Here is a 13,320-nt window from a genome sequence, read left to right on the forward strand (position 1 = left end):
AAAGTCAGAAGAAAGGGTCCCAGTCCCTATGGAACTCACAATCTGTTGAAGAACCTGTATTTATGAACAATGAAACAATTAAAATGCATGGTAAGCGGTAGAACAGAATGGTATAGTAACTACTATGGAAACTAGGAGGATATATGACTAATTCTGCTGTGTGCTTTAAGCTGGGTCCTGAAGCATGAAAAGGAGCTCACCAGGCAGAGGAAGGACAGAGAGAAGGGTACCTATGAAGCCACAGAACAGAGAACACCTCAGGCATACTCTGGAGAAGGTGAGGGGGCTGGGGCAAGAGTTCCTGGTGAAGAGTGGTAAGGCCATACCTCCACAAATCTAGAGGGCCTTTTGTCATAAGCAAAGGCATTTGGACCTTATCCTGTATGAAATCTGGGGATACCAAAGGCTGCCAAACTGCGAGGTGCTATAACCAGTTTGAGGTGCAGAGAAAGGATTCTGCTGGCAGGATGGGAATAAGAATCAAATCTCAAACTTAGTCTCATTTTACTAATCTGAAGCTTCTAATAATCAGTAAGTGGATAGGATTTGCATTTGTCCAAACTGAAAAGGGAGCATGCTTTGGTATAAATAGAACCTGAGTGTACAATGATACCATGTTTCTAAAGTAACAAATGCACACCAACCCTTAGGGAGACAGCCACTTGACGAACAAGTTATGACTTAAAGCATAACACACCTCCTCTGATACTTTCTTACAAGCGTGGTGCACAAACTCAAATTCTATAAATCTGGTGAAGAGTGTGAGCTTACTTGTCTGTCATCACTGTCGGCTGCTCATCTGTGAATTCCTCGGGTGCTGGCACAAACATACTGACAATGCTGGGTGCTGACAGCAGGCTGGATTTCGTGGCGCCTGGATAAGCAGCAAGGAGACATCTGGTGAGTAAAGGTCTCTTCCTGGGGCCAGGCAAAGGCCCATCCTCCTCTTACAAATCCTCCCAAGATCACACTCATGGGATGTGCTATGATCAAATAAACTGCATTGTGAAAAACCCTCAAAGGTAAAATGAATTCAAGAAAGATGGCTATTTGTTTCTGTTTGTGTGATTTTAAGAGCTAGACTCTTACCTCTCTCTCCCTTTGCTTCTTGACTTTGAAAAAATCAGAAAGGGTTCAGTGTGCCAACAGGAGACAAAGACAAAAGTGGAAAGGGGGGGAATCTATTCAAGAGCACCCTTAAATAAGTTCACAACTTGAATTTGCTAGGTATACATAGAAGCTGCCCTTACTATCTATGTTCTAAAATCACAAATGCATATCAACCCGAAAATGCTGCTAACTTGAGAAGAATAAGGTCCCAAACTCAAACACTTAAGCAAGGGGAAGGATTTGAGCTAAGAAATATCAGAACAACCTTTTACTTTAGAAATATCATAAGCCCCAAAGCCTTCATTTTTTCAAACTGGAAATATTTATGAACAAAATATTAAGGGTTTTGAAGGAAACATCCAGGGACTTTAGCCAATCAAAATCACAGAGTTTAAAACTTGGGGTTTTGATGCCTTCAGAGACATCAAAGGCAGGAACCTTGGCATATGCTCTAGCAATGAGTAAATCTGACTGTTCTCTATTAAGAAAATCACCAGTGCCAGATAGATTCTCCAGGAATGGTAGACATGAGACACTCCAAGAAAAGTCCCAGAGAGACAATCCAGGATAATACCATGTTCTACAGAGCAGTAACTGGGACTCAGAGTTTTCCAAACGGGAAAGAAGGTAGAAAAACTCAATGGTCATTAAAGAGTCTGTTTATCATCAAGGAACTGGTAATTTAGTGCCGAAAAACAAAACAAATTTGTATGATCTGTTCTTAAATAGGAGAAAGATAATGATTTGGAGAACTGGCTTTTAAAAGAAGTAATAAAAATTTTAGGAACCTAGCAAAGTAGGCAATCTGTTTCAGTGTGAGAGAGGGGAAAAAAATGGTATTGAAGCCTTTAAGGTATCAAGATGCTGCCAGACTGTACACTCCCTTGCCTGATCAAAGTCTACAAAGTGTTTTTTATGGGAAACAGGAGACCTGCAGACTTCAACAGCAAAGGAAAGTATCTAAAAATATCTTTATGTCACTTCCAAACATCCCAAATTGGTATCTAAATTTTACTACAATACTTATCAGCTATTTCTAACACTCTCTTCTACCTGTACCCCAGCGCATCACTAACAAAAATCTCCAATTGTTTCGTCAAGATGGTGCTTTGAGTGGAACCAACAGTATTTATTACAAGCATAACTATGAATTAATTAATAATAGAAAAGTCAAGAACTAAGCCAAGATAAAGGGAGACGACTGATTATTAAACACTAAGGTAAACAGCATGAAGTTGCTTCAAGAAACCAAAACATAGAAAGTTTAAATCTAATATTCTATGTTTCTCAAACATTGACAGACCATGTCTATTAGATGCCAAAATGCCTACACTAAAGATAGAAAAATTCAGCCCATGATGGTGATATGTTTACAGTCTTCCTAGAAATAAGAAATTAAAAGAAAAAAAACTCTCTGAGTTGTCTCTCAGAAGACTATGACCAATTACTATTAAATAGAATTCACAATTCAAGTCAAGAAAAGGGATGGAAACAAAGTCATTTGGGTGGTTTCAAGCCAATAATTACTCAATACAAATGCCAAGAAACAGGTATTTTTGACAATAATAGCACTATGAATCTGTTTATTCAAGTAACAACCCAAAATGTGTCATCCAATATTAATAGTGGTCATCTATAAAAGTTATTGGGTGCTGCCCATATAGCAACATTAGTTAAATCATTGGATTTCTGAAAATTGCTAATAATTTGAGAGCAGAGTAAGGTAGAAGAAGAAGGTGGGAAATGCAAAGGAAGCCATGGACCTCAGCTACCTTTTGTTATGCTGAATTATAACTAAGTCTGCAAGATTAAAGGCAGTCCCATTGTCCCCCAGTTGTGGGCAACATTTCTAATGGCACCACTACCCAAAGTGTACTCTGTATGGAATTAGGAACAGAAATGGAAGGTTCTGGGGGCTCAACTGGTTAAGCATCTGCATTTGGCTTGGGTTGTATGTAACCTCGGGGTTCTGGGATCAAGCCCCAAGTTGGGCTTCCTGCTCAGTGGGGAGTCTGCTTCTCCCTCTCCCTCTGTGTTCTCTCTCTCACTTGTGCTTAAGTAAATTAATAAGATCTTTAAAAAACAAAAACAAAAGAAATGGAAGGTTCTTAGGAACTTGAATAAAAAGGAGACCTCTTCCAAAGTCCAACTCCAAAGCTGGAGATTTTGATTGAAGCTCCTTTGGGAATTTTAGAGATAGGAGGCATTGTAAAGGTGCTGGTCTGTTCATGGCATGCAAGCACCCATCAGTCCCTCAGCTGCATCAGTGGACTTCTTCAGTTTATTGGGAAAAAGATTGTTTTTGTTCCCATTACCTTATTCCATTTTTGCTGCTATGAACTTAGTCACTGGATCGTGGATAAGCACCAAAGTTGTTTGACCACCCTGACTTTGTTCATAAAAGCTTTTCCTAGGCCCAGAAGTGAGAAGAGTCTATCAGATACAGGAGTTAAACTGCTACTCATTGCCCAATATATGTCAGCAAAAGCTGAAGATAAAGATATCCTCATTCCTAAGGAAAATAAGAAGAATGACATGGTCCTAAATAATAGGTCTGCTTGATTTAGGGAAGTAGCTAAGAGATGCAGTCATAGTTCATTTTTTGTTTTATGGGTTTTTTTTCTTTTCTTTTCTTTTTTTGTTATTTACAAATGATAAATTAACCTGCTTTCTGAATTAAAAAAGAATAGAAGTAATTATTAACTAGCCATGAGATGAATTTTGAAAATACATATTCTGATGATATTGGCACAGATTTATTCTCAGCTTACTCCTATCAGCACCATAATGCCACGTGTATATTTTCTGCAATTTCAGGTTTCAGATTTCAAAGAAGTTACTCAACTATGATCTCAACATTCTAGGATGAACACAATTAAGCTGGACCATGTTGAGAGAAGATACCCAATAATATGGATGGCTGATCTGTAATAAGAGGAATACTAAAGGACCTAGGGACATGTGGTCTAAAGAAGATTGAAAGAATAAGTAATGTGTGGCTATTTTCAAATTCTAAAAAATTATGTGAGAGACTAGACTCATTTTATGTGGCCCGCAATAGTTAGAAAGTCACTGTAAAGAAGAACTTTCTGTCAATAACGTTCAAAAATGAGATGTCATGGTCGCACAGACTGAGATTCACGATTCAACTAACCTCTCATTCTCAATGGCTGTCCCTCCAGGTCAGGGTTTAGGCACATTGGCACATTGCACTGGCGTTTCCCAGGCTGTATCTGTTCTGTGGATAAATAGAGCATTTCAGTCTTCAATGCAGTCAATTTAGCACAATTCACAATACAAAGAATTTAACCAATAATCTCTTGGGGCCATTTTTGGGGTCACTGTTATTATTGATTATTAATATATATAGGGAACATCCTAGATTTTAGGGTAGGGTTGTCTGGGGTTTCACTAAAAACCTGCCATTCAGGTATATGAAATGCAATTAAAAGCAGGAGAGCATCTAAAACGATCCAAAAAAGAAAAAAAAAAAAAGTCTGGATTCTCCCCACTGAAAAAACTCAAATACCATTATCTCTTGATATGAAATGAAAAAACTGAAAGGTTAATGTCAAAGCCATGAGATAAATGTTTTATGCAAATCAGTAAATACATAAGCAATCTTTGGGGCAATGGCCAGAAAGGTCATACAGAAAACATGTGGAACTGGTAGCAAGGAAATGGCAGGTATCTCACTGAGGGCTGAGGAACAGGGATGAGGGACAGGGGAAGACACAGAGGAGTAGGGCCTCTGGAACATTTGTTTCCTATGAAAGATGAGACTAAGAAGCAGCCATTAGATGTACAAGGATGGAGAAGAGGCAGGTATTCAGTGAGCAAGCAGGTGCATGCTGAGGTGACTCAATCCTAACTCGTGTTTTAGACTGCTTCTTGCAGTGTCTACATGACTAGTTTTGTCCCTTTGGAGACCAGTGAGTCAGTGAATCGATATATGTGGTATAAAGTGGCATGCCACCTAACACTGACTTATGCCTACATCAACCCTCCTGTGGTCTTAGATCTAGGGAAAACTTTTTGTGGCACTAATGAAAACAAGACTATTGAGATGAAGCTCTAGTAGGGCTTGGTGACTAGAGAACCAACTTGGAGAATGGAAAACAAGCCCAGGAAAATGGGTGAAAGAAATTCAGACAGCATGTAAATGGCAAGTATTAAGTGAGAAACCAGGGTGACATGAGCGAGACTGAAGTTTGGTTGAATGTGAAAAGTTCAGTTAAATGGGTTATTTGGCATCATGTAGATTCTGTTTTTAGATTAAGATTTGGATTGGAAATTGAGATCTATTTGCCTTCTTATAAATCTACTAAGTCAATCAAACTAGGTTGCAATGGTAATCTGAATCTGAAATGGTTGGCTTCGACTGAACTACTTGCCACAGAAAATAGAAGCATGGTAAAATAATCTTCGGAGTCCCAGGTCAACCTGACAAAAGGGAGGCATTTAATTACCAGAGAACTAACCAAAGGCTCCTTCCTATTCTCACTTCCTCACATAGCTTCATCAGTAAAGAGAGAAATAGAGTCAGTCCTCTTTGGTGTGGACGGAAAGACTCCATCCAGATCCAATAGGCTATTGAGGTGGGTTATCCTGTCTTTCTCCTTGACTCTCTTGCTGTTGGCTTTCAGCCATAACATGATTCACTACCCCTTATCACCAAAGAAAGATAAAACACGAAACCTTCAAAATGTTAAGAACCCTTATAAAGGCCAGAGAGTTGAAACTATCTGCCAAATGTAGGATTGGGTATGCTGTGTGGGACTTAATTATCTAGCTCTCCTTTTTTGGAAGAACAATTGGGCGGTTGGGATGGGGGAGATAAGATAAAATGTGTGTAAATATTATGGTTTTAGAAAAAATATGTCTGTCAATATTTTGGTTTTGTGGAGATTATAATTCCTGGTCATATTGAAAGATATTAAAATTAAAATAATAATCTCATATAACAACAGCCAGAGTGTACTAACAAAGAGATTAAACTAGTCTGATACAAACAAGTGTTGGCCCCCAGAGCATATCACAGGAACAAACCGTGACATTTGCATAGTGCATGCATGTTGCAAAGTGCTTCTACATCTATAATCTTGTAACTCAAATGACCCATTTAATTAAAAAAGAAAAAAAGAAAACCCACAAATGGCAGGCACTCAAAAGAGCAAGACTGTGGCAGTACTACTGGCTTGAAAAGTAGTACGTGTGCAGCACGTGGTAACAAAGTTCAGAAGATGCACAGTGATCATGTTTAAAATAGACATGTCATGGCAATCAAGTCTTACTTTAAAACTGAGGTTAGATGCAGTTCCACCATATGAGCATGAGGGTGTGCGACTGCAACCTGGTGACCCTGCCAACTAAAACACACAACTCATATTCCCAAACCTACCAGTAGACCATGATGTTGATAAGCTACATTTGTTATTATAAGTATATACTATTATGAGGCCCTTATTTTGGGGTACATCACAAAACAGAGAATATTGATAAATCCAGCAATTTTGTTTTTGTAATTTGCATTGTGAAATCATAGTTCCAGTCACTCCTTTATGCATTCACATCACTCGTCCCCCAGATAGATGACCTAGTATCTAGGATCTGGGTCTTAAAGGAAAAAGAGTTGCACCAGCCTAAATGGACAAACGGGTGGCTCTAGAACACTTGGAAAGTTTATGTAGACTTACTCATTACCTTAGGGTTTTTTGTTTTTTTTTTTTTTTTAATTACTTGAACCAAAGAACTTAAGAGAAAATCTAATCCTTCACACGAGAGCAGGGAGGACACAAAGAAAGTGGCAGTAGCTAATGTGAGAGGTAAAACAAGAGAAAAAGCTTGACCCACCAGTGTCCCAGCTGCTGATGTTATGGGGGGCGCTAGACTGATGTTCCAGCTGTCGCTTCATTAACTGGCTCATTGTCAGAGCTCCCAGGGATCCCCTTTTCATCTGCCTATACTGAGCTATATGGAGGAAATTAGGACATGATTACTAGGGGGAATAAATTTCCAATGCACACAAAGGCTCTACAAATCCATATAGAATCTTAACTGAACCTTCATTGGCTATTTGTAGTTGTTTGATAAATTGTATGCTCCCATCCAAAAGAAAAACTAAGGCACACTGCTGTTCTGGGTGCCTTTCTTCCTTTACTAAAGAATGAAACAGTGCCTATGAGTATTTATCTGTATCCTGTCAATATCTGCTCCAGTTACAACAGTATGATTACTTTCATTTACTTTTTATTGATATATTTTATGTTGTTCCAAAAAGAATTTAAGGCAGATAATACTATTTTGAATTTATAGCTTAATTGCTTTTAATGGTGCTTGTGAATCCATGGTTTCAGGCTCCATTTATATCCCCACCAAAATGTCCCCGTGTCTGTGTGTGTGTGTGTGTGTGGTGTGTGTGTATGTATATATTTTGGAGTAAAATGACATATCAACCCCAATTTTTTGAGAGAGAAACTGAAGCAAATGATATTATTTTACTTGGGAACGAATTAGCAAATGAAGTAGCCACAGAATCAAAACATGCTGACTCCAAAGTCAATACCACTTTCAATTTCCATATGAGCCTCTGCCTACTGTTTGGGAAGATGTGAATCAAATCACAGTCCGTCAAGTGTGTTCTAGTACAAATCTTTGTTTTAGAGAGTAGCGGTAACATTTTTATCCTGCAATTAAGCATTGACAAATATCCCACCAATGAAATGTCGTTATGAGCATTTCCAAACCAGAAACCAGAATTTTAAAAAAATCACTTCTGCCAGTAGACTGTTGAGTAAAAAAGCAACCTGCCTCCTATCCTCCTATTCCTCTACCAGTGGTCCCATTAGTGCCTGCTACCAGCCCACTAAGAAAAGCAGAGAATTCGCTGCTGTGCCTTTTCTACATGATCCCATATTCCTGGACATTGGAGAGCATGTGGTTATGGTTATTCTCTTTCTTTTAGGAGGATAATTTCAACTTCTTACATACATGCCCTATCAGGGGATGGTAGAAACTGGGATGACTGTATGGCTCCTGGAAAGCCTTAAATGTTATATATAGGTTTCACAATCACCGTACCAAGACCACAACTTGGTGAGATGTGAAATCAATTATAACATTTTTAATGTAAGTAGCATGCTGTTTGATTCATGGTAGTCACGACATGGTTAGCTACAAAATGATCAGCTAGCAAACTGATCCAAAGAGGGGACTGTGATGGGAATTCTTGTGTCTTGGAGTCCACATCAACTAAATCCACAAAAATGACTATGCAAACCAACACAGAAAATCTTTGAATCTTGTTGATTGGTAAAATTTACAATATTATGACTCATTTGAAACGTGGAACTTCAGGTAAAATGCAAAAGCTGAAATTTTTTAGAAGACTCAACCAATTTAAAAAATGGGCATGCTCAAAGGAGGATTTAAGACCTCTGGTGATTTCATGATTTCTCTGATTCTCAGTTGTGTGTAAAGACAGCAGAATTCCCTGAGAGTAAAAACCCTTGGTGTTTAGCTCAGTGTGTGAGGTGCCTGGCATGACGCCTCCAAGAACACACCACCAATAGCCATCCAATACATGCTTTTAATGGAGAAGAGGAAGAAGGTGGAAATCTAATGATGAATTCTGCTGACTACAGAAAAGTTAGAGACACGACTCTAGGATTGTGAGACACGGGATACACTTATTTCATGACACATTTAACTAGCACTGAAGTTGAGCTGACTTAGTCATCCTACCTCAAATTATACCCAACTTGGAATTCTAATTAGAATTCACTATCATGGGATGCCTGGGTGGCTCAATGGTTGAGCCTCTGCCTTCGGCTCAGGGCGTGATCCTGGGATCCAGGATCGAGTCCCAGATCAGGCTCCCTGTGGGGAGACTGCTTCTCCCTCCACCTATGTCTCTGCCTCTCTCTCTCTCTCTCTCTCTGTGTGTCTCTCATGAATAAATAAATAAATCTTTAAAAAAAAAAAGAATTCACTACCTTCCTCTTGTGTGTGTGTGTGTGTGGGGGGGGAGATATTCATGTAAATTAGGAGAAGAAAATGTATTTTCATGATCCTAGTATTCAGGCTTAAAAATAGGTGTTCTATCATATTATTAAACAGATTTTAATGATAAAAGAATAATTAAATTCAGAACTACCTGTCCTTCTTTGCTACCAAAAGGGCAAGTAACAGTCACTTGAAAATATTTTCTTAGAATTTCTATAATCTCTATTATAAGTGATTTTGAGTTATTCCAGGGCAGCGTGTGATACCAAAAGAGAGCATGGACTTGCAAATCAAACAGAACTGCCATCAATCCCTGTCTCTATCACTCAGTAGCTATCTGACTTTAGGCGAGTCATCTAGCCTCTCTGACCTTTGTTTCCTAGTCTATAAAATGGGGTCAACAATATTTGCCATGCAGGGCTGATATCAGGACTAAGATAACCATGTGTATAACCATTTGGCACAGTGCCCAGCACATGGTAAGTGTCAAATAAATGGAAGCTATATTATTACTATTATGACTATGAACTCCTTGAACAAGGGGTATCTCTTATTTATTCACTTTTAATCCCCAGCAGCAAGCACCCAGCAGACAATAAATAGTTGCTGAATGAATGAATGCATGAATGAATGAATCATGAAGATGATGGATGTTTTTCCATACTACCAGTCCAGCATTTAAGTTAAGCTCTTTTATATGGTTTTTAGGATCATCTTTATTTCAAAAGACGGTCAAATACAAATTAACTAGCTCCTCATGCAATGTCCAAATGGAGCACAAGGTAGACCAGCATGTGACAAGGGCTTGCAGGAGCCCAGTATCTCTGACTCCTGCTGAGAACCTCCTATGCTACAGTCTCTCAATGGACTCCACTGAGCCAGGTGGACACCCTTACCTTCACCTCAATGGAACTCACACTCCTCAAGGACAAAATCTAGGACCCAACTACAGCAGGCAGTTTCAAAATAGTTCCCTCCCACAGATCCTGTAGAATTTCATGTCATTTTTATTTTCAGATCCAGAAGGGCTAAGATTCAATCATGTCTCTGGGATCATGATCTATCTGTTACATTTATTTTATGATAACCTAGATACAATTCTGTCAATGATGGAAGTGATTCAAATTAAACAAAGGTGTTCGATGTAAACTTCTGTCATGAACAATGCTTTTCACTTGTCCCTAAACTAGTTCCATGCCTTATGCTTAGGCTAGTCATGTACAATTCTTATTTTATTGAATTATGAGATTCAGTGATTATCCCTTAACAAATTAGGATTCTTGGCCAATCAGTAATGGTACTGATTTATATTAAACATGTGAGAGGTTGACAAAACCGAGCCCTTGCATCAGGATCTCTAAGATCTTACAGCAGAGCATCACCTAGGACGCTAACACAATGTGTATAAAGAAAAAACACCAACACCAGGAGTCTGAAAATTGAAAACGGTGCAGCAAATATTGTTCCAAAATCAATGTACAGGTGAAATGATCACCAAAGGAAATCTTACTTGATATTGAGGAATGGCTGCTTGTTTCTGGCACACCTGCTTCTAATGTGGGGGCAGATGAGGATTCTCGTGGCATTTCCAAAGTTGAAAGTCCTTTAGTAGAGGGATCTACAAACAGAAATATTATTTAAAGCTCAGAACATTGATTAAAAGCAAGTTCAAGAACCTTTTCCATCTTTTCCTTCTTGCCTAATTATCCATTCAAATCATTCTATGTGTTCTGGTACTACTAATTACTTTAATGGAAATATATATATGTTTCAAAATTCCATGGAGAGGTGCTTCCATATGTATATATGCCTCTCAGAGATTAACAAAAGCACAGTTACAAAGCTAAAGCTCATTGTGCCCCTAGTGCATATCCTTGAGCAGGTCACATCACCCTTCCAGAACTGAATTGCTTTTCATCTATTACCTAAAGATGCTTACAGTTCATGCCACCTAACATCATTCCACCACTCCACTTCTTTCTGGTAATTTGTTACTCATTAATTACATCTCAATTATACAGACAGTTCCTCCTCCAAAAGGTCTTCAAGGAACCCTGTTCTCCCAAAAAACAACCCAAAATGGGTCATGTGATACTCTTATGTAATCCCAAAACACCCTGTCCTTAACCTTTCCCAAACTTAACACACTATAATGTAATTGTCTATTTAGTTGTGTAGAACCTTTGCTAAACCATAAGTAATATAAGAGCAGGGACTGTATCTAACTTGGTATAAATAGATTTTCTATTTTATTAGGTAGGCAAGAAACAGACTATATCACTGGCTCCTTCCATTTGACAAATGTATCTAAGAGGAAATATTTTCCGCATACACTGTTGTCTTACTAATCTATCAGTAATGGGAAACAAGCTGTTGCACGCTATTCTAGGTAAAGATTACCCTTTATAACTTTTGAAGAGTTTAATGGCTTATCATAGCAAAGCCCCTCAATTCTTTACAAACTTCCTTGCCATCTTAAGCAACACTATATACTGAACAGAATGAGCAGCCTGTTACCCTACAGACTTCCACGAATGGTCCATGCTATGATTTGAGGATGCCCCTCCTAATGGCTTCAAGTTCTCATGCTTCAAGACTATTCTGTCTCATTCTTTTCATATCGTCAATTTTTTTCTTGTCACAGAGCAAGTCACCATACATTCATACATACATATAACTGAAGTATGCAGATGCTATTCTCTTGGATGAACACTAAATTTGTTGGGAAATAAAACTGATCCTAGGTGAGAGCCTGAGAGGAAAGTTTTCACGCACTGATGCTGGAACATCCAGTTTTGAGAGGTCTTTCTGAATAAATAAATATGGTTGCCAGATTAATAATTTCTTGATGAAAAAAAAAGTATAACTGTTTCCTGAAACCTCTTGAGTAAATGCAAAATAATGACCTGTTTTAAATTACCTTAGTCACTAAGATATTAGTGGTTAGGCTATTACTTTTCTCTAAGGTATTCCCCCCAAACCACTAGTTCAAAATACACACAGTCCAAAAAAAATTAAAAATTAAAATTAAATAAATAAAAACATGCACAATCACCTCTCTTCACCCTCATCTGCTTCTGTTTCATATGCTGCTCCTAGGGCATAATAATCCCCCCAATATTGTAGAATGCGAAAGCTTAAAGCTCATTTTCAAGAATTTTTTGAAAGATCATTGAGACTTTTAGAGTTTTGCTATGCTTACTGAAATCTTTGCTGTATCTTTAATTTTAAAGAAATGTCATTACTATAACAAGCTGGTAATAATTGCTTGTATACAAAGGTTCCACAAGCCAGACAATTTTTGTTCAATCCTAAATCATTTCACAAAACCTTTCATTTGTATAAGTTTAAGACAACAAACATTGGAGTAGACCTATATACTGGCTTAAATTATTTTCACTCATTTTTTTATAGTGATGTGTAGAAAATGCCACAACCATTCATTCATTCATCAAACATCTGCCAAACTCTTCTACGCACTTGAACAAAATAGGCAAGAAAACTTGCCTTTGGGAACTTTCATTTCAGTGGGGAGAGACAGACAATAATATATATAAAAGTAAAATCATATGTTATAAGAGTAATTCTCTGTAGAAAAGAAACAGAGAAGAAGAGATTCCAAGATGCCAGACAAGGGTGGAAAGGTGGGGTGTGGTTCAGGCCTCATTGAGAACCTGGTGTTTGATCAAAGGATCAACAGAAGTGAGAGACAGAGCCAGGTAGACATGTGGGGAAGACAGTTTCAGGCTGAACGAGCAGCCAGTGCAAAGGCCCTTGGGTGGATTATGTGGGGACCGCTCAGAAAATGGCAGGTGGCCACTGTAGCTGGTAGAAGCAATGTGGTGAGAGCAGTACAAAATGAAGTCAGAGAGCTAATGAGAATCGAGACCGCACATAGCACTCCAGAAATATAAAGGACCTGAGCTTTTACTATTAAAGAAATGCAGAACCAATGGGGGGAGTTTTAATCAGAAGAATGGTATAATCTCACGTTTTAAAGGATCACTCTAACTGCTGTGTTGGGAAGGTATGAAGGCAATTAGGGTAAAAGGCAGGGGACCAATTAGGAGGCTATAGCCACTAACCCAAGTGAGAGGTGTGGGGGCTCAGAGCAGAGTGAAAGCAGGGGACCAGATTCTGGATATATTCTGAAGGCAAATTAAGGTGACCAGACAAAATAGAAGATCTCCAGTTAAAATTTAATTT

General features: G+C 38.4%; 1 protein-coding gene across 3 annotated transcripts in view; it reads right to left on the reverse strand.

The window, feature by feature from the left end:
* The window catches only part of UNC79 (unc-79 homolog, NALCN channel complex subunit), a 185,972-nt gene that overhangs the window by 56,685 nt on the left and 115,967 nt on the right, over positions 1-13,320 (reverse strand). For all 3 annotated transcript variants that reach the window (XM_055304183.1, XM_055304182.1, XM_055304184.1), the window contains 4 exons: positions 10,625-10,732; positions 6,964-7,080; positions 4,265-4,348; positions 772-874 (listed from right to left, as the gene is read on the reverse strand). In XM_055304183.1, the coding sequence (XP_055160158.1) occupies positions 772-874; positions 4,265-4,348; positions 6,964-7,080; positions 10,625-10,732 (412 nt within the window). The remainder of the gene's footprint in view (positions 1-771; positions 875-4,264; positions 4,349-6,963; positions 7,081-10,624; positions 10,733-13,320) is intronic.

The sequence above is a fragment of the Nyctereutes procyonoides genome, unplaced genomic scaffold (assembly GCF_905146905.1).
Source record: "Nyctereutes procyonoides isolate TBG_1078 unplaced genomic scaffold, NYPRO_anot_genome, whole genome shotgun sequence".
In the NCBI taxonomy this organism is placed as follows: domain Eukaryota; kingdom Metazoa; phylum Chordata; class Mammalia; order Carnivora; family Canidae; genus Nyctereutes; species Nyctereutes procyonoides.